Consider the following 26709-nt stretch of genomic DNA (forward strand, 5'->3'; position numbering starts at 1 on the left):
ATTATTTGGCTACTGCATAAAATGTGAGAGCTCTGGGAACCAGGTTTTTCTATAGAAAGAGATGTCATTTTTCAACCCCTATGGTGAAAATGAAAATTCCAAAATCTTACTGCACATCTGTAGGACACCACCAATTACCTTCCACAAGATGATCTGGCTAATGTGTAAAATGTAATAGTTCTGGGAACCAAGTTTTTTTTCTCTCGAAAAAACATTGGTTTTTTTTTTTAACTCCCATTAGGGCCCCAGGATGAAAATAAAAATGTGTTGCACATCTACAGGACACCACAAATCATGATCCAAACGATGATTTGGCTACTGCATAAATTGTATTAAGCAGAGTTCTGGGAACCAGGGTTTTTGAAAAAATGTCGTTTTTTGATCCCCATTACTCCCCAGGGTGAAAATGAAAATTCTGAAACCTTATTGTACATCTACAGGACACCATGAATCATCTTCCAAAAGATGATTTTACTACTGCTAAAATGTAAAGAAGAATTTTGGGAACCAAGTTTTTGTACAAAAACGTCATTTTCGACCCCATTTGGCCCGGAGTGAAAATAAAAATTCCGAAACTACAGGACACTAGCAATCACCTTTCAAAAGATGATTTAGCAATTACTGAAAATTCTGAAACCTTATTGCACATCTACAGGACACCACCTATCATATTCCAAAAGATTAAATGGTTTGAATAAAAGAGGAAAGTTTCAGGATTAGAAAAGATCTGATTTTAATTAGATTGATGCATCCAGTCTCATTATTGTAAAAAAAAAATGTCATACTAATTTATAACATGTTATAATGTTTGAATGAAAAAACACATTTTCTTCAGTAATTTCTTTCAATTATGGCATTTCAAAGCTTGAAAAAATGTCTTTAATAAGATCCATGTCATCAGTGTTTGGATCTGCTCCTCTTTCTTCTACTGCTTTCTAGGGACCAGCTGCTTTTCCTGTGCCAGTCTCGTGATCGACCATCCCTGGACTGGATCCTATCAGGTGACCTACCTCCATCTCTGGAGCGCTTTCTGATTTTCCCATCATTTAGTCTCTGACCACTTTGAATTCTTTCACCATCATTATCATCAAAATTGTCTGTTAAATGCCTTCTCTGCATAGAAATGGGTTTTCGCCATGGGCGATCTTTACATCCAAACCTCAACTGACCCGATTCTTTCTTGCCTCCAAAGCCTCCACCTAATCTTCTGGGAACCCACCCTGGCAGTCTACGCTCCAGTTCAAAGTCCACAAGAATTTCACGTCCATCAATTTCCATTAAATGTCCATCTCTTTCTGCCTTGACTGCTGACCGTTCCTCATTAAACTCCACAAATGCATAACACCTGGAATGCCCAGTGACAATGTCCCTAACTAGTCTTATTTTATTTATATCTCCAAAGTAAGAGAATTCTGATTCCAGTGTTTCTTCATCAGTTTTGGGGTTCAGATGAGATACAAACACTGTACAGTTAGGATCACCAGCCACATCCTTGTTTGGTTTGTAAGAAGAGGAAAAGGCCCTGATGATTCCATGGTCATGAGGTTCTGTGTCAGTCATATCGATACTGCCTGCCATCAGGGGGCAGTATTTCTTTGCTAAAGGTGTCCAATCTTCTTGGGCCATTCTAGAGAATGAACAATTTAAAATTAAATCAAATAATTTAATTATGCAATAGAAAAGGGCAAGACATAGGTTAGTAGTTAATGACTAAAGAGACAAGCATTACTTCATTTTGAGGATATGCTACCAACAAAACTTTAGCCTAATATATTCAATGACTTTTAATATTCATGCATGTTCACATCATATCACAGATACTCTCAAAATTCAAAACACAACAAGTGACGAAAATAATACTATGATAGGAGGAAAAAGTAAATAGAGTACCCAAAAGAATAGTACCAGATCTAGTACGGAGGCCATTTCTACCTACGTACATATAGCTATTTTTAGTGTTGTTCTGATATAATCGATTATAATAAAAAGTTGATTATTTTATTCTTAGTGATATTTTTAAAAATCCATTAATCAAAATGTGTTGACATGTTTGTATTCTGGAAATTTTTCAATTCCAGTTTTGAATTTTCTCTTTAATAATGTTAATAATCCTGTAAGCAAAAAGAGCCAAAGTTTGGGAAAATGTGTTGACATGTTTGTATTATGGGAAGAACTAAAAGGTGGAGCACCATAACCTTGACATTGCAAACTATGTAGGAAATCTTACCAAAACAAAGCTAAGCACGGGGTGCTGAATGTATGACAACAGTTTTAGACAATGATTTACGTAGTTATTAGATTTAGTCTAGTCACTAGCAGGAAACCGGAATTCTTAGTTTTTATTTATATTTGTTATGTTATTACACTTACATATCTATTAATACCCAAAAAAGACAAATACAAGTCTGAAGATTCAACATCTATTATGATCATTGTTTACACTTGTTAGCAGATTTTACAAGTACACACATTGTAATCACAACGAGCAAAACTTGGAGTTTATACTTTTGATGCATACATACAAGTACTTGTATAAACTGGTTCATTTACATTGGCCTAAAAAACCTCTTTTTCTCTATACATGCACTGTTATTTCCCATTTTAACTCACAAGTAAAGAATACGTGAAATTAGTTATTTTGAGTTGGTCTAAATATATTGGTTTATGTAGGTAAAAATTATTAGCCACTAGGTTGAATTTAAAAGAGTCTTAATACTAGACGTCACCCATTACAATCGGACAATGGCTTATCATGAATAGGAGCACAGTGACTTCTTTTTTATATATATTTGTATGCGTTAACAGTATTCTCTTTAGAGATGTCGAGAGGCATAGCCTTCATCGACTTCTCTCGCAAGCATTCATGTTTTGATTCTGGAAACCGTGTAAATGCCGGAGTCGGTTTGTGCTTCGTCTAACCTTTCAACTCAGATGTGCCTGGATTTACGCAATAGACAAGTTGTTTTCAAACATTTAACAATAAATGCACAATACTGTCATAAGGAAATCAACATTTACTTGCTTTAAATCCATTTTCAACATGTCCCAGGATTACGTTAACTGGTCTTGGGAGAAGCTGTCACAATAGGGGACCAGTTATTTTAGAGAAATGGCTGACGTAATCAGAGTTGTGATTTAAACCCGGGACAAGGGACATGTTGAAAATGGATTAAAAGCACGTAAGTGTTGATTTCCTTGTGACAGTTTATCTATAATTGCATATATGGCAAGAAATCAGCAGTTTCCCCGGGTGGCAATTTTGTAACCAGGTTACACTAGAAAACAGGGTTACAAGATTAAATGCAGGGTTACAGGGGTTACAAGGGTTACATTAGAAAACAGGGTTACAAGGTTAAATGCAGGGTTACGAGGGTTACAGACCTTTCTCTCAATACCCACTTATTTTTAAATGCAGGGTTACAGACCTTTCTCTCATGTTGAAACAATGGTCTGTAACCCTGCATTTAAAGATAAGCAGGTGTTGAAGCAATGGTCTATAACCCTGCAGTTTGTTGAGAGAAAGGTCAGTAACCCTCATAACCCCTGTAACCCTGCATTTAAAGATAAGTGGGTGTTGAAACAATGGTCTGTAACCCTCGTAACTCCTGTAACCCTGCATTTAACAGTTAATGATAAGTGCAATCTAATTAAAATTAGATCCTTTGATCCGCTCACGTATATCGCTACACAAGCGTGTAGCGATATACGTGAGCGGATCAAAGGATCTAATTTTAATTAGATTGTGATAAGTGAGTGTTGAGAGAAAGGTCTAACTCTCGCAACCTTAAAATAAAGTTTAGCACTATAGGACATATATGTTTCATATGCTAAATTGGATAAAAAATATTGTCCTTACTGTAACCTGGTTACAAAATTGCCACCCAGGGAAACTGCTCTAATTTCTTGACATATATTGATCTACAGTTTTGTGCATTACTGTTAAATATTTGAAAACAACTTGTCTATTGCGTAAATCCAGGCACATCCGAGTCGACAGGTTGGTCGAAGCATAAACCGTCACCAACTCCGGCATTTACACGTTTTCCAGAATCAAAACATGAATGCTTATGAAGAGAAGTCGATGAAGGCTATGCCTCCCGACTTCTCTAAAGAGAATAGCGTTAACAGTACTAGGTCTATTCATTGTTATACTATGGTGCGACTAATCTTGCCTGAGACTGGACTCGGCTGGATTTTTGGACTGATGCCTTCACCGATGAAGTTGTCAGTTCACAAGGACTAGGTCTAATATTTCGTGACAGGTCTCTGTTACACTAGCTTGTGTCTAGCCGAGCATAATCTCCGCTGAGGTTAAGGCGCGACAAGGAGCTGTGATTCGAGTCAAAATAAAAGGATGCTAATCTGATCAAAACTAGTCATTATCACATGGAAAATATCTAGCTATATAACACTCGGACAAAATAAGGTGATAAATAGGGCTTACTTTTACTTGTCGCAGGCACCGTACAATAACCTTCTGAGTTCTGGTTGTCGTAGTGCATTATTTCAATCTGTGATAGGTAGGCCTAGCGGTATTTAGATTGTTATCATATGAAAATTTTCAAAGTAATGATATCATTTTCATGTCAATATAATTTCTTTTCTTCTTAAAACAAGAAGTTATTGTCGCAAAAGTAGGTGAAAATTGACTTACGGCATATCTTGGAAGGAAACAGAAAGTAGGAATATGTTTTTTCTTCTATGTTCATAATCTGTTCATAGCTTACAGTTTGAACAATTAATGTGAAATAATTTATATTCTATGTGTTAATTTTAAATAAATGGGTTTTTTGGTCATGTTTCTCCCCTAAATTTCCCAATACAAATTGACATGCAGCATGTTCTAGAATGTCTTGACATTCGCCGAATGACCCATATATTATAAGTCCTACATGTGATTGAAAATCTGCAGAAAATCATACTATATATACTTTTTATGATGTTATAGTATTGTGATATATGGTTTGTATGTACACAATATGTGAAAATATTTGCAAAATGATTTTGAAGGTCGATATTGGAAACTTGCTTCGTCGGATCTATTATCGGGGGGGGGGGGGGGGTATTTGTCTGAAAATTCTTGGTTGGCAAAGTAGTTCTGTCCAAACCCTAAAATCATAGATTGAAGGGGGGGGGGGGTACTGTTCAGTACAATCCATCAGTTCAACTTTGCATTTCCACTACCATTCACCACTACTTAATGTGCAACGATACGCTTGCCATATGATACGTACCATGATACAGACATTGACAATACGGTACGTGTCACGATACTTTTAAGATGCTATGAATAATAACAAATGAACAATTGCACTGATTTTGGTATCATTTAATTGCACCTTACTGTTAGAACTGCATGTTTTTCTTAAAGATCAAAATATAAACATGACCTGCATTTAATACAGATCGATCTTTGTGCAGTGACAATGTCACCGGCAGTTGCAAAAACACACTTATTGGACACTTGAGAAATTATTCCAATGGCACCACGTTTCCCATTACCGTAAGCCATTTTACAACAGACATGTAATTTTAAAGCCAAATTGGACTGTTCAAATTAATTTGGATCGAGAATACCAAACTAATATATGTATTATAATAACTCAATTTTTTCATACATCATGATGGTACTATGTCTTTTGCAAATTCCAGGGAGGGGGGCTGCGTAACTTTAAACGTCAGAGTTATGTTATTTTGAAGCCCATTTTGAAATAGTAACTAAAGTTGTGTCGCAAAATCTGTCCAAATGAATCTAGCATATATTTAGTATCAAAATAGCATGTGTGGCTTGCAGCTGCAAAATGTCATCTATTTCTCACTGGAAATTCACATGTAGTTGTGAAACGGTGCACATATTATCTGTCAGATATGCAACTACCAAGAATTATTGGTGTCACTGCTCAATGACCTTGAGTACCAAAATAAAGGTCAAAATTTGAAGCTCTTCCACCAACATTCATGGTGACTCTCCATATGATTAAAAATGAGGGACATTAAACAACACACAATTGATCGTGCGACCTCATATCAGAATTACAATCATAGCCTCAAATTTTGTAGCAAATACCACTGTTCAGTGTAAGATAACCCCTCTAATCATAATGACCTTGAATTTGGTGAAATGACCTTGAGTTATTTTATACTATTTGGCAAGAACAACTCCTGTCTATACTATAGTATGGACTTTCCATAGCCAGGCAGCGGTGACACTGTTGAAGTATAGATGTCACACGGGGCATATTTGTTCGTTTATTTGGAGTTTAACGTACGTCTCACTTGAGAATTTTTTACTCATTTAGAAACAGCACCAGGCTTCAAATTTAGACCTTTATTCGGCACTCAAGGCCATTGCACAGTGAGGATTGTTTAACATACTGACTCCTACCGTGACACAATACCTCAGTTTATTTGGTATCATCTTGTATACTGAGTTACGTTTTGTTAGACAGTAAATATGATAAACAAATGGGTCACTTGAAACTCGTATTTAAAGTATAGATCTATATCAAATATTATTTCATAGTCATCGTAGACCATTAAATTGGGCTACTTTTCCATATTCAGTAATTCTGAAATAAATATGAATATTCTAATGGAAAAGTAACACAATTTAGTCACTTCACTGCCATTGTAAGTATTATTATCATTTGATCAACTCAACTAAAATATGATAAAATATTGATGGAGGGTTCCTTATTCCCTTATGTAAGAGTTTTTAGGAAGTTGGCAAGCAAAAGCTAGCCAGAAAACAATCATAAGCAATAAACTTCGTGTTGGGTCCGGACTACCCCTGAGATTTGTCAGAGATGGGGTCTGAGGACCTCACCTCTTGACAAATCTCTGATGGGGGGATGGGGTCTGAGGACCTCACCTCATGACAAATCTCTGATGGGAGGGTTGTCTCTAACTGCACATGGAGAGTGTCCAGCGAATAAATCAATTTTGGATTATTGATGGGTATCTAATAAACAGTGCTCCCACTGGACCAAAATTCCCTTTCCCCACTTTTTCGGGTTGCAGCGCAGCGCAAATAATCTCATGCTTTACAATTATTTCCATCATATTATTTTATTCATTACACTGATTTTAGCATTTTGAATCAGTTATAGTACTTAATCATATCCACCTACCATACCTAAACACTTCTTTCTGAATTATTAAGAACCTGATTTGTTTTTTGATAAATTCTATTATGGAAATAAAAAATCAGATAATAAATCATATCAATATAAACTTCATGATGCTACACCCTTCATTGAAAACATTGTGTACTTTGCCCGAGATACAGATGTCACAAAACATCAAGCCCAATTTAGAGTCGTATCTCAACCATTCCCTATTAAATTTCCGTTTTGGTATGGAAGATTTTGCAATTTGGACAGAATAAGATGTTTGAGCAGGTGGGGTTGACTGTAAAGCCAAACAATGGTATTTTTTAAAATTCTAGACTGACTTGGCTCAGAAGCTACGAGTTTAGTGCATAGTCTTGTGAGATTAACATTTTTATACTGTTGCGCACCGAACTTCAAAGAATTTTTTTTTATTAAAATTGCTATGTCCATATCAATGGTGACCAACCGCATTGTTTATGAAATATCGAACTAAAATCAAACCCATCAAAATTAAAATCTTGTAATCAACGAGCTTGGCCGCAAAAACAAACAATTGATGTATATACATTATACACAATAATATGGCCAATTTAATTACCGTTCGGTTCTGGGGTTAAGAATTGACATTAATGTGAAGATGATAACAAGATAATGAATAAGACTTCAAATGTTAAACAATTGACCACAGCAGGGTACACAGCTGTCCGATGTACTTTATTACATAATCACCGACTTTTTTGCAGCCATACATTACCTGAGGCTATTATCTGGCCATCGTGACCAGCTCTGTGTGCACTGGAGCGGCGCAAGATTTCCGGTCGCACGCGTTGACTGAATAAACAAATTTTGACTGCATAAACAAACAGGCGGTAATGTGTCACTGACAAAGGAAAACACAAGACAGATTTTAAAATACAATTTACTACAAAATGGGATTTTCGCCACTTTAATTTTTTTTTTCGCCATTTTTGAAAAAAATTCGCCATTAGCTCGAGCACTGCTAATAAATTATCATATTGTGAACACATAAACTATATTTATATAACAAGATTATAACAGTATATTTGATGAATGTTGTCTGATTTTCTATGGGTCTTCCCTAGGTCTTCTGCAGGCCTTCAATTAACCTGCAGATCTTTAGCCATTTCCATTATCTGATACACACATGTTTTGATACCTGAGATATGCATACATATGTAGTATTCTCTGTTGTATAGATACACATGTACTAAATTCAAGAACTATTGATTTCCAATGAAGTTTCTGGAAAATCAGAATTCATAGATGCAAGTTTTAAAGCAGGAACATCAATTCAGTTTGAAATTTTGCAAGTTAACACATGTGATTATATGTGCAGTGTATTAGTATTATATCTTTCAAAACTGAATTTGATTTTGTTTTAGAGAATGAAGAGTTTGATATAGAAGAAATGATTTTAAAATTTTTGCGATTTTTTAATTGATTATGACCTATCCATTATTTTTTGAAAATTATGATTTTTTTTCGATTTTCCATCACTCTGTATCATAACATGATGGCCTATTTAGTTTTGTTTATATCGGAATAATGAACTTTTTTCCAGTGGAATCTCAGCATAGTCAAGAGGATTATGATATGGATAATTCACCTAAGGATACAAATATCGGGAAAAGTGAAGAAAAGTCCGTTCTTGATGACGGCAAAGACGGGGACTCGGTCATCTCAGAGTTAAGTAATATATCAGAGGCCAATACCAATCAAAATAGTTCTATTCACATAGACTCATCAGAATCAAAAGACACTTCACCTCTATCAGAGAGTGTTTCATTTCCGGAGGATGGAAAAGAAATGGCGAGAGAAACGAATCAACAATCAGAATCTAGTGATGAGAATGAAGAGGACATGCCTCGACTCATAGATAACGAGAATGTTGCAAAGAATGATAATGAAAAGTTGGATTCACAGAAAAAGGTGCTTATAGATCAAAACAGAAACAATGACTCTAGCCCTCAGGGCAGCAATAATCCAGATCTTCAGAAGGAAACTATAGATCCAGAACATGTGAAAGAAAATGATGTAGAAGATGAGTGTTTGCATGAGGTTGATAAAGAAAAGAAAGAAGAGGATGAATACCTAGACATTCTTGGAAATGGTTCCCTGAAGAAAAAGGTGATGTGTTGCATAAACATACTGCATATATGGTATTACATGTATATAAAGGATTTTAAAATACAAACATTTTTTTAAATTTAGAATTTCCTCATCATTTAATTTTTTTTTTTTATCAAAATTGCAAATTATAATGAATGGCATTTACATTTATGAGGATCATATACAGTTATGAAATGATTGTCCTTATGAATTTATCTCTAATAGATTTTAAGACCAGCTGCCCCTGATGCCAGAAGACCCATCACAGGTGATAAAGTAACAATCAGAGTTGAGGGAAAACTGGAAGATGAAACTGTTGTTGATGTAAATGATTCACTGACATTCGTTTTAGGAGACGGTGATGTTGTACAAGGTATGCAATTAATAAGCTGAGTGGTTTTTAAAATTTTTTTACATTTTTTCAATTTTATAAAGTTATATTTTAAGTGATAATTTGATGCCATTTATACATAGTAATTCCCTATGTTTAAACCATATTGCAAGTAGATAGATATTCAGGGATTTTTTAGGGTCTGTAGAGGGCTGAAATTTGACCCCATTCCAAATCTGAAAAGCAGGTGTTTTCCCCAAAAGAGGCCTAAAAATTCACAAAGGGTGATAAGAAACATCGCAGATTAAAGGTTGTTTGCTTTTCATTGAGAACTAATCACTCAGGATACTTTGGGTATATGTATAAAAATAGGAAAATGGACAGTTTAAATCACAATTGACCAGTATTGACCACTTGGGGAGTATTGACCGGGACGGTTAAAACCGGGGGCGGTTTTAACCGCCCAACCCTGCCCTAAAGTCAAAGATCTGGCATATTGGTTTTTGGTCTGTCTGTCTCTTTCTCTGTGTACATCTCTGACCTTGGTCATGATTTTGACTTTATACTTAAAGGGACTGATTCACAATTTTCCCCAAAATTTTATTTTTCACTTTTAATTATCCAAATCTATTATCTAACATGTTTAAAAGGTTTCACATAAAAATTAAGGTTATACATTATCACAGAAGCTCATTTTAGAGAGTTCATTATTTGTTTGTAAACAAAGCTTGCGGTATGTTATTGTTTACGAAATTTTCAAAAGAAATGGATATCGATCTGAGTTTATTATATCTTTCACATTTCAAGCATTCTTTTTGTAAAGTGTGTCATCTAAAAGTTAAATTTTGTGACTATGCAGAATTAAGATGCTATATATTACAAATTCCATATTTCACCAGTTTGTTTGTATACATAAAAAGACTCGAGTCTTTGTTTACATAACACAGATTTAAGTCTAGAATATAGCTTTTATTCTTGCATTCAGAAGGTCAACATTTTGGTTCTCAATATCAAATGAGTTATACTTTTAATGTTTAACATCAAAAATAAAAAATATTTTGTTCAAAAATCGTGAACCAGTCCCTTTAATATAAAACAGAGAGGTCATGATCAAAGCTATGTGAATAATATAGGTGAAGGTCTGCCATAGTTCAGATTGAATTTGCCACATTTTTTTAATGGGGGTGCATAGTGTTTTCACAAACACATCTTGTTTTAGCTTTGGATTTGGCTGTGGTACTAATGGAGGAGGGACAAATTATAGAACTACAAACAGAGGCCAGGTTTGCCTATGGAGAGAAAGGAAGGTGAGAAAGTACTAGATAAAATTTATTTAACTCACCCGAACCAAAATTTGTCCTGCATCTGTTGTTGTCGTCTTTGTCATTGTTGTTGTCTTTTCACATTTTCATCTTCTTCTCCAGAACCACTAGGCCAATTTCAATCGAACTTGGTACAAATCATCCATGGGTAAATAGGATTCAAGTTTGTTCAAATGAAGGGCCATGCCCCCTTTAGAGGGGAGATCATCATGAAAATGCAAAAGTAGGGTTGGGTCATTTAAAAATCTTCAAGGACTGCTGGGCCAGAAAAGATCAAATGTACATGAAATCTTCCTGACATAATGCAGATTCAAGTTTCTTCAAATCATGGTCCTCAAGGGTAGGGTGGGGTCACAATAGGAAAGCAAAGTGTTATTATTTAAGCTAGGACTTTCATATTTTGTGTATACATTCTTAACAGCAAGACCTTTTATGTAATGCAATGGTGTGTGTGATCTTGTGACCGTGATCTGAAAATTTGACCTACTTTTAAATAAAAATCTGACCTATTCAATATGTCCTGAACTATTTAAGGAAGGACTTTCATTGGACAAGACATTATTTCTTGAAGTTTGACCTTTTTACCTTGGAGTTGGAACTGCTTTTTAAATCTCTGACCTATTCAATGTCTCCTGCACTATTTAAGGTAGATCTTTCATATTCTATATGTAGATTTCTTATGGCAAGACCTTTCATTTTCATACTATGACCTTGTTACCTTGGAATTTGACCTAGTACTTAAATTAAGAAAATAAAACTTGTTAAATATGGAGTTATTCAAGGTAGGGCTTTCATATATATGCCTCCCCTCTTCCAGGAGGAGACATATTGTTTTTGTACTTTCTGTCAGTCTGTCTGTCTGTCACAAAATCTTATGAATGCTTCTCCTTTATGGCTTATCTAATAAACTTAAAACTTTATACAATACTTGAACAATGCCATTTGCAGATGTGCATAGTGTAGGGACAGGAGGATCCTGTAGTGGATCCGAGTGGTGGAGGGTGTAAAATAATCTGTGAACACTCTTCATCCTATTTGGCTTATCATAGCTCATAATGTCTATGTTCCTGTTTATGCTTTCTCCTCCACATTTGTTTTTCATAAAAACAATCTCTAGTTTGTATATAGAGTTTTTATGACAAGACTTTGTGATACTATTGTATTTGATCTTGTGACCTTGAACACTTTCTTTAAAACATGACCAAATCAATATCTCTTGAACTATTTAAGGTAAAGCTTTCGTATTTTGTGTATAGATTCTTTATGGCAGGACCATGTTATTCTTAGTGTTTGACCTTGTAACCTTGACCTGGAAGTTTGACCTACTATTAATAAAAATCTGACCTATTCAATATCTCCTGAACTATTTGAGAAGAGCTTTCATATTTTGTATATAGATTTCTTTTGGCGAGATATCACACCATGATCTGTGACCTTGGTCTTATCTAGAATAGCAAGATCATGTTAGTGATATTGGTGTTGAGGCATCTCTGAGTAATGTGAATTCATTTTCAGTTATGTTTTGATCCTATGGGGCTAGGTTGAGGCCACAATATGGGGTAAAAATTTTCATGGGAAAATTTAAGATTGATAACAAAAAAATCTTTTAAAAATCACAACAGCTGAACAACGGCAGGGCCAAGGTGACTCAGTGGGTGATGTGGCCATGAGCCTCATGTTAACCTTGTGACCTTGTATCATAGTTATGTTGTGACCCCTTAGGGCTAGGTTTGGGCCATAATATTAGGTCAAAAATTTTCATGGGAATAAAGATTGAAAAAAAACCTTAAAAATCACAACAGCTGAACAACAGTAGGGCCAAAGTGACTCAGGTGAGTGTTTTGGCCCATGGGCCTCTCTTATAGTAATTTATATGAACTTGCTCTCAATGTTATTAAAACTTAAGTGTATTCAAAAGATATGTTCCTGGTTCTGTATGCTTTACTTGCTTGTTGTAGAAAGCCAGATATTCCACCTTATTCCAGTATCACTTATACCATAGAGCTGATTCAAAAAGATTATCCCCCAGACTATGACAGCATGTCCACAACAGAGAGACTTACACATGGGTAGGTTAACATGGTTACAGGTCATTTCTAGAAAGCCTAATCTTCACAACAGAGAGACTTACACATGGATAGGTTAACATGATTACAGGTCATTTCTAGAAATCCTAATCTTCACAACAGAGAGACATACACATGGATAGGTTAACATGGTTACAGGTCATTTCTAGAAATCCTAATCTTCACAACAGAGAGACTTACACATGGGTAGGTTAACATGGTTACAGGTCATTTCTAGAAATCCTAATCTTCACAACAGAGAGACTTACACATGGATAGGTTAACATGGTTACAGGTCATTTCTAAAAATCCTAATCTTCACAACAGAGAGACTTACACATGGGTAGGTTAACATGGTTACAGGTCATTTCTAGAAATCCTAATCTTCACAACAGAGAGACTTACACATGGGTAGGTTAACATGGTTACAGGTCATTTCTAAAAATCCTAATCTTCACAACAGAGAGACTTACACATGGGTAGGTTAACATGGTTACAGGTCATTTCTAGAAACCCTTATCTTCACAACAGAGATTGATTTACACTTGGATAGGTTAACATGGTTACAAGTCAATTTTAGAAATCCTAATCTTCACAACAGAGAGACTTACACATGGGTAGGTTAACATGGTTACAGGTCATTTCTAAAAATCCTAATCTTCACAACAGAGAGACTTACACATGGATAGGTTAACATGGTTACAGGTCATTTCTAAAAATTCTAATCTTCACAAGATTGACATTTATATGATGGTATTGTACTATTAGAAAATATCATGAGAACTGAATTGAATGTAAAAACCAGATGAAGTTCACTTTAATTATGGGATAAGTGTTGTAATATGTTTCTCTACATGTCAGGCTGAAATGAAAATGAGACTTGTTATCCAGAACTTTCTAGGTATCCATGTTGTCATAACCTTAGTTTCTAGAGACCAATGTAATGAATGAATGTAAACAGTAACTTCTCCCCCCCAAAAAAATTGCTATTGCAGAGATATATAATTCCTCATTTCCAATGTCGGAAATCCAAAATCAATAGATAAAATACGTATAATGTTTGAAAAATCTTCTCATCAACAAGGTTATATGCAAATATGGCAAGATCTATGTGAAGAATAGGTGCAGAATTATTTGTTACTGAATTAGATAAAGTGAATGATTAAAATTCCAGGTTAATTATATAGTCTAAAGTGCAGTCTTATTAAAAATAGCTCTTTTTTATTGATTGTCATGCAACAAAATAAAAAGGTTTGATTTCAATCAGACTGGTTTAAAGTGATACATTTCATCTGCAGGGAAGGTAAAAGAGAGAGAGGAAATTATCTGTTTACAAGAGAAGACTATGTATCAGCTGTTAATTCTTACACAAAGTAAGTCATAGCATGTATAGTTTGTGATAATTTAGTAGTGAAAATTAAAGTATACATTTTGCAATTGAAATAGATTTAATATTTACAAGTTGAGATATTTTTGTGGTGTATGCTGTGTTGTAGAGCCCTTAGTATTACATGAGAAGTATTATGAAAGTTGAGATATATTTTTGTGGTGTCTGTGTTGTAGAGCCGTTAGTATTCTAGATCCCGCCACATGTTCAGATACAGCAGAGAATTTACAAAAATTACTAGAGAGCAGACTTAAGTGTTACAATAACATGGCAGCATGTCAACTGAAAGTAAGTGGAAAATATTTGTATAGATTTAGGAATGCTTTACAATAACTTGGCCTTCATCCTGATTATTTTTTCTTCTTCCATATTCAACTCACCATAGTTAGCTCTGGTGACCTATTGTGATTTATTTTTGTTGTTTATAAAGTTTTGAATATTTTTTTGTCTCCTCTGAAATTACTGAATTGATTTTGATATAGTGAATCTATGAGTGAAAGGGACCAAAATCTCTGAAAAATTGTGCAATTTTTAAAAATCTTCTTCAGAATCAGTACTCCATAAACCAGGTGCATGGGTATAATGAGTTGGAGCTCTTTACCAAAATTGTAAAATTTCATTGTCACTGGGTTTGTAGGGTTTCAGGTGTTAGGACAGGGCTAAATGGGCCATATCATAAAATTGTAATAGATCTTTAGAAATGGGCACAGAATTGTGGCTGTCCATCCATCTGTCCGTCTTTCCATCCCACCGTGTCTAGACCAGAACTTTGTAACTGAGAAACAATATAAGCTTATACTTATACAGCTTACACCTGCTGAACTCCCTTGTATTGAATGATTAATTGTATTGAATTCAAAATAAATACCCTAATTGTATTGAATTCAAAATAAATCCCCTATTAGATTCTTGATATATTTTTTGCTCAAAATCTCGATTAATTTGAAGTTGCTTTTATGGAAATATCACTTGTATTTAAGTAATTTTATGGTCTATTGCATTTTTTTTTTTTTTTATCTTTACTCATTTCTTCAAAGTCAAATAAAAGACAAATCTTGGTATATTTTGAAAACCTTTTTACATAGAGACTTCAAACTATGAACATGGAAAGATGGAATTTTAAAGAATAAATGCATTACATGAAATTTTTTAGTTTACTTTGCTCATTTTTGGAATCAAGGTCAAAATTTCATACTTAGGAACACAGTTAGTTGTAGAATATTGATGTAAGAAGGATGACATCGACAAGACATTTACACTGGCTCTTGATATTGCCCGTATCATGCTCTTGCACTCATTATTATTGCCCATTATAAGAAAACCAAACTTTGAAGGGGAGACATCTTTTTTTATTTTCTTTTTAAAAAAAAACAAAAAACAAACAACAACAAAACAATATCCTCTAGTTAATGGATGAAAGCAATATTTTGACCCACAATTTAAATGATGATCAAACTACTGTGTGTACTTAGTATAGTGGAATTCATATTTTAGTGCCCTGGGTGCTGAAGCAAGAATACCAATTCATTTCTGTGCTAAAGTCTGAAAATCTCTATTTATCCATCATCCAACACTTGCATGGCAAAAGTGCTAATTCTCGTATTCACCAAATAATGCATTACTAAGCCAAATCTTAAATACGCTAGAATAGGTACACATCAGTAGCGTGAACAGTATCGACCTCAGCTTTTAAAATTGATAATGATATTGGCTATTTATGCAGCTGATAATTTTTTCAGACAGATGCTTATGATGCTGCCATCAACTCCTGCAGAATGGTACTTGATGTACAACCAGACAATGTCAAAGCTTTATTTAGGACAGGAAAGGTGAAAATGCACTCAAGCTTTCTTCAGTATTTAGCTCACATGAGCTGAAAGTTCTGATCACTTTTGTCCAGCATTCATCTATCCATTCATAAACTTTTAATATTTTTATGCCCCCGAGGTCGAAGATTGGGGGGCATATTGTTTTTGTCCTGTCTGTCATTCTGTCTGAAACTTTAACCTTGCTAATAACTTTTGAACAGTAAGTGCTAGAGCTTTGATATTTCACACGAGTATTCCTTGTGACAAGACCTTTCCATGGGTACCAAAATTTTTTACCCTGTGACCTTGGAGTTTGACCTACTTTTTGAAAACTTTAACCTTGCTAATAACTTTTGAACAGTAAGTGATAGAGCTTTGATATTTCATATGAGTATTCCTTGTGACAAGACCTTTCCGTGTGTACCAACATTTTTGACCCTGTGGCCTTGACCTTGGAGTTTGACCTACTTTTTGAAAACTTAAAACCTTGCTAATAACTTTTGAACAGTAAGTGATAGAGCTTTGATATTTCACATGAGTATTCCTTATGACCAGACCTTTCCGTAGGTACCAACTGTTTTGACCCTGTGACCTTGACCTTGGAGTTTGATTTACTTTGAAAATTTTAACCTTCCGCTTTGATATTTCACATGAGTGTTCCTTGTGACAAGACCTTTCCATTTGGTACTAAACCTTTTGACGTTGACATTTGACCTATTTTTATAAAATTTGACGTTGGTCGTAACTTCTAAATGGTAAATATTAGAGCTTTCATATTGCACATGAGCATTTCAGATCTTTCTACTGGTACCAAGATATTTGTCCTTGTGATCTTGGCCATCTTCAGAATTGGCCATTATCGGGGGCATTTGTGTTTCACAAACACATCTTGTTATTGTTTAACATCAAAAAGGAAAAAAATATTTTTCTCTAAAAACATGAACTAGTCCCTTAAATAATCTTCTCAAGATCCACAGGGTCAGAAAAGTTGAAATTTACATGAAAGCTTCCGGACATAGTATAGATTCAAATGTGTTCAAATGATGGCCCCCAGGGGTAGGATGGGGCCACAATATGGGATCAAATTTTTACATAGGAATGTATAGGAAAACGGCACAGCCATGAATACTCTTATTGATATGCAAGCATCCCCAAGTAGTGCAAATTTCAAGTTCGTTCAATTCAGGGACCTCCAAGGTAGGCTAGAGCCATAATTGAGATCAAAGTTTGACATGAGAACACAGTGATCCCACGCTATATAGCACACTTGTCAATAATCTTGACATTGCACTTTCCCTATCTTAAGTTCAAGACTCACTTGATTTGGACCAGACATGATGTTGACTGTCAGAGAATTTTGGAATTTGGATAAAAATGCTGAGTCTTCCGAATCACTTAATGATGATGAAATATTGTCAACGGTGGCGACTTCTACTTCAAGCGAGAATGCAGAAGCGTTAGATGATGATAGCGAAGATGAAGCTCTGCATGTTCCTACATACTTGGAAGCCAGATGGGCTTGAATGTCTTATACGATATTTAGAATCAAAAGAATCAACAACTGAATCTGAAATAGACTTTTTACTGTGAATGACTGATAAAATAAAACCATCAAAGCAGTCAACAATTGACATGTACATAATGATTGTACAAATCGGGCTCGTTCTTCATAAAATGCTCTGTAAACATAGAAGATGAGTCAGATTTATTTTATTCCTAATATCATAGCGGGAAGTATTTGGTATTGTAATTTATTGTTACCGGTAATTTTGTATTCCCTATAGGAGATATGAGATTGTTCACTGTTCGTTATTTTCACCTTGTTATCTAAGCTATCACTCTTGTTGATTTGCTACTGACTAAACCGTCATTAACACATTCAAAATTCCATCATATAGATTTCTTATGGCAAGACCTTTTATTTCGTTCCATGATCTGTGTGACCTTGATATTTATATTGGTGTTGAGGCATCCTCATGTTGTGTGAATTCATGTTCAGTTAGTCGTGCCCTATGAAATTTTTTATGGGAATAAAGATTAAAGAAAAATCTTTTTAAAATCACAACAGCAGGGCCAAAGTGACTCAGATGAGCAATGTGGCCTATGGGCCTATTGTTTACCTTGTGAACTTGACCTTTGAGTTTGACCTACTATTAAGAAAACCTCACCTAGGCAATATCTTCTGAACTATTTAAGTTTAGTGATTTAATATTTTGTGTATAGATTCCTTATGTCAAGAAATTTCATTTGATGCCATAATGTTTGATCTTGTGACTTTGACCTTGGAATTTTACCCAAATCAACCTTGCTCGTAACTTTTGAATTGTGAGTGATACATCTTTCATATTTCATGTATACATTGCTTGTGACAAGATCTTCCTTTCGGTACACAAGGTTTTGACCTTGTAACCTTGACATTGGATTACAACCTACTTTTAAGAAAAGTTAACTTAGGCAATATCTTCTGTACTATTTAAGGTAAGGCTTTCATATTTTGTATTTAGATTCCTTATGGCAAGATCTTACATTTCATATCATGATTTTTTACTTTGTGACCTTGTGTCATGATTATGTTGTGACCCCATGGGACTAAGTTTTTCATGGGAATAAATCTTTTTAAAATCACAATGGCTGAAGATCAGCATGGCCAAGGTGGCTCAGGTGAGGGATGTGGCCCATGGGCCTCTTGTTTTCATAAGCAACTAATATGATGTACATGCATGATGTGTGTGTGTTATAACTTGTCCTTGGTTACATGGGTTGCTATTTACAGGGCTATGCAGCTAAAGGGGACACAAAAGAAGGACTGCTATATATGAGGAAAGCTCAGAAATTAGAACCAGATACAAAGGTAGGAGTATAGGACAGTGTAAGTGTAAGAAATACTCTATCGGTACTTATTTTAGCAGGATTTATATTTTAGTGCCTTTAGAACTGAAGTAAGAATACCAATTTGTGGTTTGTGCTGAAATGGTAATCCACACAGGCACATGGGGTATGGATACTGTTTATCCCCATCCACCTCCTTTCCAAATTATGAATATTTGTATATTTTTTGTCAATCTGCAACTTTTGTCTCACCTCAGCCTATGGTTTAAAATAAGCTTTTCTGTTGAAAGTTTGGCTGTCCAGGGGTGTGCAATTAAAAGAAATAGCTACTAGCCCAGCCCAGAGCAATATTTTAGCTTTGATTCTGTGTTATGTAAACAAAGACTCGAGTCTTTTTATGTAAACAATCAAACCAGTGAAACGTTAATTTTGTACTATCACAAATTTTAACTTTTAAATGACACATTTTACCTAAAGTATACTTGAAATAAGATATATATAATAAACTTGAATTATCCATTTATTTGAAAACTTTGTAAACAATAACACACCTCAATCTTATGTAGTAAATGAAATTTACTACATATGAGGGATTGAAACAAGCTACATGTGTATTATGCACTCATGGCCTAATATCAAACTGCTTATACATGATACAACTTTTCAACCATATCAACCTGAATTCATTAAAATTCTATGCAAATACAAAAAAGGTTCTAGGAATATTTATGACTATTTAATATCAAAATCACAGCATCGACCTATTTGTGAAAACAAATGGGTTAATGATTTAAATTTGCAATTAGATTTAAATTGGAAACATGTATATACAAACATCAAATCTGTAACAAAAGATTCAGGACTGATATGGTTCAACTATAGAATCATTCATAGAATATTAGGTATACTAACAAACTCCTACATATCTCAAAAATTAAAAACTCTCCACTTTGTTCAATATGTGCACTAGAACCAGAAACAATTTCAAACATAGCACCTTTTTCCAATATTTCGTGACCTTTTTGCACCGAAAATTATCTCAAAGTTGTTTTTCCATGTCGAACCCTAACTAAACATGATAGAAACTTTTTATTTGGCAAATTTCATATTGGGGTCAGTAGGAACCTGTGCACAAAGTTTCATGAAAATCTGAGAGATAGCATGTGCCGACCTCTGCCTGATATCATAATGGACACCCTCTTAAGCATATCTTTTTTTATTGTCCTTCTGTCTCTACACTATGGACAAAATCATCAGATTGGATTTTTCAAAAATCTGGTAAAAGAATAGGATTTAGTGTAACTGTTATTTTTGGTTTTCCAGAAAAAGAACACATGGTTTTAAACTTTATAATCCTCTTAGTAAAGAGATACATATTCCAATATTCAAGAAAGAATGTCAATATTGTTTTTGATGATGTTTTGAAATGTTTTTATGATTACTACATTTTGGAGGAAAAACTTACAGAACAAATATTTTACAAAAAGAAATGGTCTAAATGGAAATGTCTTTTCAATTAATGATAACAGCATTTCTTCTTTTTTTTAACAATAAGTACTAGAATATACATGTAATTGTCTATATCGCTTTCTTTAATCTGTATGAGAGTGTGAGTAAAAGGTGTATATGTATTTGTTGAAAATGATAAAAACAATAAAAAAAATTTTTTTTTTAAAACACACACCTCAATCTTTGTTTTCAAAACAACTAATAAACTCTGTAGTGAGCTTCTGTCATGATGAATAACCTTAAAGTTTTTGTGAAACCTTCTAAACATATTAGACTAGATTTTGATCATTTAAAGTGAAAAACAAAATTTGGGGGGAAATCATGAATCAGTCCCTTTAAAGGGTGACTTCAAGCTGCTACAGACTGCGATATTAAAACATGAAACGTGTCGGCATCAACTTCATTTTCTATTTCCAGAGTAGAAATATAAGCAGTATAAAAAATGATTCATCAATTGTTTCATAATTCAATAATTAATAAATATTCACTGTATATGTGGCAGCGGTGTCAGTACTTTTCTTTCAACCATGCTAAGCCATGATTGGCAAAAAAATGCAAACATCCATGACATCAATTTAAAAAATTCAACTCAAATATAAGTGCATTATTTTCATCCAATACATTTGGAAAAACTCAGCTATTCAATACACAATTTCCGAGATATCAGCTCTTTTGTGATGGAGGTATGTTCAGTATTCTGTTGAACGCTTTGGTGGGTACAAGATATATACATACAGTATAGGCTGACTATGTAAATAAAGATAAAAGTTCTGAAAGTGTAAATTTTGTTTATATCAACAGTTGGTATACATTAAACTGACCATATCAAAAATAATTTGTTTGAATTGAACCGCTAAATTAAATATGAAATTATTTATTTCTTCATCTACATAGTGATACTTTTATCAAAGAAAGATGGTGATCATCGATTTTTGTTTGAGCTATTTTATTATTAAAAACTCACAAACTTACCTTATACAGTGTATATGTGTCCCAGTAATTTGGGTGAATGCATGACGCCTGGTAATCATCCTTTAGGCAATATATGAACGCATCAATAAGCATTTGTACCCACCATGTGAATACCAAAACATATTTTGCGCCTCACCATGTGTAAGAGTTCAACAAAGGGAAATAACTATTGCGCAACTTGGAAATCGTGTATTATTCGTGCTTAAGAAAGACACCATAACAGAAAAAACTATATCAGTTCACAATCAGTCATAATGAACACACTTAGTTTGAGATAAATATTGTTTTACACCTCGTACATTTTGTTGTTGATAACTGTGAAGCTAAATATGGTTTTGAGGCCAGTTATCAAAGTTATAAAGATGCATGCACACTCACACAACTCCTTGTTATAAGGCACCTTTGTATGATTGAGACATTCAATGTAATATTGGTTGCGTGAAACAACACAGAAATAGGAAAAACATGCAGTTTGACAAAAAAATATACAAGAACTGGTAATTTGAAAGTGGGGAGGGGGTATACCTAAGATGAGTTTAAAACTTATATACTGCCCACATTAGAGTTAGTATGATTAAAGGTAATATTTGATCTTTAGGTCATCAACCAGGAAATAATGAAGCTCAGTAAAAAATTACAAGCTGAAACTCAATCGGAGAAGAATATGTACCAGAAAATGCTGGGTCAGAAACCTGAGGCCAAAGTCAGCAAAACCTCACCAAAGTCCAGCAGTGTGGTAAGAGAGTCAGATTGCATCGTATCAGTGTGCTGGTTCACTTATCAGTCCCCTGTCGGTGGGGACTTAAGGTTTAGACTCTGTCTGTCTGTCCGTCCGTCTGTCTGGCAAATCAGTTTTCTGCTTTTTTTTCATCATGCTTGCAGATTTTCATTTCATTTGATATTTGGTAAATTTCTTTACCATGACAAGTACAGATAAAGTTAAAATTTTGCTACAGTCCATTGATTTTCTGCTGAGTTATGGCCCTTTGACTTAGATAATTAAGTCAAATACTCAGTTTTCAGCTCACCTGAGCTGAAAGCTCAAGTGAGCTTTTCTGATCACCTGTTGTCCGTCTGTCTGTCCATCTGTATACTTTTCCCATTTTCAACTTTTTCTCCAGAACCACTGGGTAATTTCAATCAAACTTGACAAAAACATCCTTAGGTGAAGGGCTTTAAAGTTTGTTCAAATGAAGGGTCATGTCCCCATCAAAGGGGAGATAATCACAAAAATGCAAAAATATGGTGGGGTCATTTAAAACTTTTTTTAAGAACCACTGGGCCAGAAGAACTGAAATTTACAAGAAAGCTTCCTGACATAGTGCAGATTTATATTTATAGAAACCAGTTTACATTTACATGAAAGCTTCCTGACATAGTACAGATTAAAGTTTGTAACGATCATGTCCCCAGGGGTAGCTTAGGGCTACAATAGGGATCAAAGTTTTAAATGCAAATATATATAGGGAAAATCTTTGAATATGTGCCAAGGTGACTCAGGTGAGTGATGTGGCCCATGGGCCTCTTGTTTACACTTTTTAGGTCACTTAATTAAACTCAGTTGACCTATTGCAATTGATTTGCATCCGTTGTCGTGTGCTAACAATTGAACATTTTTAATTTCTTCCTGATAACTACCATTCCAATTCTTTTGAAATTTAGTATGAAGCATCTCTGGGACAAGGGGGCGTAAATTTTCATTTTCAGGATTCCTGGGGCCTTAGGGGCAGGACAAAAAGCACCAAAAATGGACCAATTCTCTAAAATTTTCTCTACAATCGCACCTGTGTAAGAAAAACTAAATGCATAGTGATGTAGAGTACAAAGGTCTTTACCAAAATTGTAAATTTCATGATCCCTAGGGTAGAGATTCTGAATCTAGGGTAGGACCAAACTTGGTATATAGTATTTATATGTAAAATATTCAGGAAACATCTTCTTTAATGTTATTGCTACTAAATTGAAACTAAATGGATATTTAGAATGAGCAGGTAGCCCTTTACCAAAATTGTAAATTTCATGATCCGAGGGATAGGAGTTTTAGTATCAGGTTGGGGCAAAAATGGTAAGTGATTAACAACTGAACATTTTTAGCTTCTTGATAACTTCTATTTTACAAACAGTCAGCCCTGCATGTCTAGCTAATTTTACAGTGAGTTTAAAACACTGCCATAACTCAGCAACATATCAATGTACTGAAACAATATTCGAACTTTATTATCTTAAGAATCTGTGCTTGACAGACATTGAACTTGTTATACTGATGACCCTATTGAAATTTAGGTCCAAAGGTTAAGGGTCAATCTTCTATGGACATTGATATGTGGACAAGATATTGTCCACTCAATATCTTCAGAACCCTTAGCTTGACAGACATGAAACTTGGTACACTGGGTCCCCTTAAGAAACAGATGTCTTCTATTGATTTTGAGGTTACAAGGTCAAAGGTCAAACTGGAGATAGTAAGATATTGTCTGCTCAAACTGGACATAGTAAGAAACTGTCTGCTCAATACCTTGGGAAACATCTCCTTAACACACATCAAACTTGTTACACTGGTTTTACCAAAGGAGTAGTTAACCCCCATTGATTTTGAGGTCAAGAGTCAAACAACTGATACTGTGGGGATCCTGGTTAGAATAGGTCCTCAATAACCCCTTGCTTGTTGTAAGAGGCGACTAAATGGGGCGGTTTTTCGGATGAGACCGCAAAAACTGAGGTCCCGTGTCACAGCAGGTGTGACACGATAAAGATCCCTCCCTGCTCAATGGCCATAAGCGCCGAGCATATAGGCCTAAATTTTGCAGTCGTTCACCGGCAGTGGTGATGTCTCCATATGAGTGAAATATTCTCGAGAGGGACGTTAAACAATATATCATCAATCAATCAAACAACTGACATAGGAAGATACTGTCCACTCTATATCTTGAGAACCCATTGCTTGACAGACATCAAACTTAGTACACTAGTGCATCCTAAGGAATAGATGATTGATGTCTATTGATTTTGAGGTCACAAGGTCAAAGTACTCTGGATGTAAAAAAAATTATTGTCACCTCAGTATCTTGTAAACCCTTTGCACAACAGACATCAAACTTTGTGCACTGGAACCCCCTAAAGATCAGAAAAGTAAGTTTATGTATATATGTACATCAATGCACGTAATGATGTATAAGTCTATGTACATGAGTACATGTGTAGTGATTTATAAGTCTATGTACATACATGTGTAGTAATAATAAGTCTATGTACATGAGTACATGTATATTGATGTATAAGTCTAGGTACATGAGTACAAGTGTAGTGATGTATAAGTCTATGTACATAAGTACATGTGTAGTGATGTATAAGTCTATGTACATGAGTACATGTGTAGTGATGTATAAGTCTATGTACATGAGTACATGTGTAGTGATGTACAAGTCTATGTACATGAGTACATGTATAGTGATGTATAAGTCTATGTACATGAGTACATGCGTAGTGATGTATAAGTCTATGTACATGAGTACATGTGTAGTGATGTATAAGTCTATGTACATGAGTACATGTGTAGTGATGTATAAGTCTATGTACATGAGTACATGTGTAGTGATGTATAAGTCTATGTACATGAGTACATGTGTAGTGATGTATAAGTCTATGTACATGAGTACATGTATAGTGATGTATAAGTCTATGTACATACATGTGTAGTGATGTATAAGTCTATGTACATGAGTACATGTGTAGTGATGTATAAGTCTATGTACATGAGTACATGTATAGTGATGTATAAGTCTATGTACATGAGTACATGTGTAGTGATGTATAAGTCTAGGTACATGAGTACATGTGTAGTGATGTATAAGTCTAGGTACATGAGTACATGTGTAGTGATGTATAAGTCTAGGTACATGAGTACATGTGTAGTGATGTATAAGTCTAGGTACATGAGTACATGTGTAGTGATGTATAAGCTGTCAACATAGAATCATTATCTCTAAAACTCCATGTCTGTGATAATGATCAAAATAATTTGACATCAACTGTGCATGTAGATTTTTACTTTTATTTTCAGTGGAAGTGGACCTCAGTCATTAGTGGTGTTACAATTGCAGTAGTTGCTATGGGAATTACAGCATATAGGCATATGCAACACTGAAGTGGGCAGTGGTAGCAACCATACATGAAGATATACCTGTGTTAGAACTACTACAAAGTATATTTGCCATGTTGAACTCAAATGTTTATCAAATTTTCATATACTGTATAGTACTTTTTGATAGATCAAATTATTCAAACTGTCAGGAATATGCAGTGTTTACCAAGATTTTCATAATAATTAAACATTTATCTAAGCATTCTTGGAATTTGTCAAATAGATATATGTGGAAGTGTGTGTAAAAAAAAAAAATTAATGGTAAAAAAAGGAGAAAATAAGCTGTGTTTATTTTTTTTTAAATTTCCCGTTTTTTCATACTTATGTTTAAAATTTAATATTCAATTCTGGTACATTATTGTTGCAATGGAATCATTACTGATGTTCTCCAGAACCACTTGGCCAATTTCAATCAAACTTAGTACAAATTATCCTTTAGTGAAGGGGATTCAAGTTTGTTCAATTTTTAAGGTCCATGTTCCCTTCAAAGGGGAGATAATCAAGAAAATGAAAAAATAGGGAGACGTCATTTAAGAATCTTCTCAAGAAACAGATATTGCCATTAATATAAAAAGTTTCGGACATAGAATGGATTCAAGTTTTGTTCAAATCATGACCTCAAGGGGTATTGAAATATTTCGACCATATTATCACTTTTCGTCAGTTGTGTTTAACCTTGAGATGTTTAATCACGAGATAAACATGACTGAAAAAGACCTGTAACACGGTCAAAAAGGCCATGACACTGTTGGTTATTTAAACCTCAAATTTTCAACACAACCCGAGTCTTTATCAGGAGATGTATATTACATAAACAAATATCACACATCACGAAAAAATGACAAATATTAATAATCTACTTTGTTAACAAGAATGAAACACTGATATACTAAATGGAGAAAAATAATGGTTTTCATTGCATGCATATCTACAGACGATGGTGTAGAGAGTTTGTACCATCATTGGGTCGGGATGACAATAGAAATATCTTTTCAAAATTATAGAAACCTAATGTAGAAACCATACCGTCCTACCTCAAAGACACGACAGACTACATGATGATGAACAAAACCCCCAACTTCGAACTTGCCAGACAACATGC

The 26709-nt window shown here is 34.5% G+C and overlaps 2 protein-coding genes across 4 annotated transcripts; one reads left to right on the top strand and one right to left on the bottom strand.

The window, feature by feature from the left end:
* Positions 1–716: 716 nt before the first annotated feature.
* LOC125650548 (U11/U12 small nuclear ribonucleoprotein 35 kDa protein-like) lies at positions 717–4578 on the bottom strand. 3 transcript variants are annotated; one of them, XM_048878921.2, is made up of 3 exons: positions 4445–4493; positions 4173–4329; positions 717–1627 (listed from the first exon to the last, which is right to left on the bottom strand). In XM_048878921.2, the coding sequence occupies exon 3, from the start codon at positions 1624–1626 to the stop codon at positions 898–900; it is 729 nt and encodes a 242-aa protein (XP_048734878.1). In that variant the 5' UTR covers position 1627; positions 4173–4329; positions 4445–4493; the 3' UTR covers positions 717–897. The 3 variants fall into 3 exon arrangements, with proteins under 3 accessions (XP_048734878.1, XP_048734877.1, XP_056020500.1); XM_048878920.2 differs by lacking the exon at positions 4173–4329 and having other exon boundaries at positions 4445–4578; XM_056164525.1 differs by having other exon boundaries at positions 4173–4479.
* LOC125650549 (peptidyl-prolyl cis-trans isomerase FKBP8-like) lies at positions 4439–25888 on the top strand. Its single transcript, XM_056164524.1, has 11 exons — positions 4439–4520; positions 8695–9260; positions 9468–9615; positions 10793–10880; positions 12854–12964; positions 14260–14334; positions 14525–14636; positions 16088–16177; positions 18930–19007; positions 22065–22202; positions 25527–25888. The coding sequence occupies exons 2-11, from the start codon at positions 8727–8729 to the stop codon at positions 25608–25610; spliced, it is 1458 nt and encodes a 485-aa protein (XP_056020499.1). The 5' UTR covers positions 4439–4520; positions 8695–8726; the 3' UTR covers positions 25611–25888.
* Positions 25889–26709: the final 821 nt, after the last annotated feature.

Source organism: Ostrea edulis, chromosome 5 (genome assembly GCF_947568905.1).
Source record: "Ostrea edulis chromosome 5, xbOstEdul1.1, whole genome shotgun sequence".
NCBI lineage: Eukaryota > Metazoa > Mollusca > Bivalvia > Ostreida > Ostreidae > Ostrea > Ostrea edulis.

Coding starts and splice junctions, on each gene's coding strand:
- LOC125650549 (XM_056164524.1), top strand. CDS start 8,727: ATGGATAATTCACCTAAGGATACAAATATCGGGAAAAGTGAAGAAAAG. Junction 14,335..14,524: donor GCTGTTAATTCTTACACAAA/GTAAGTCATAGC, acceptor TCTGTGTTGTAG/AGCCGTTAGTATTCTAGATC. Junction 14,637..16,087: donor TGGCAGCATGTCAACTGAAA/GTAAGTGGAAAA, acceptor TAATTTTTTCAG/ACAGATGCTTATGATGCTGC.
- LOC125650548 (XM_048878920.2), bottom strand. CDS start 1,626: ATGGCCCAAGAAGATTGGACACCTTTAGCAAAGAAATACTGCCCCCTG.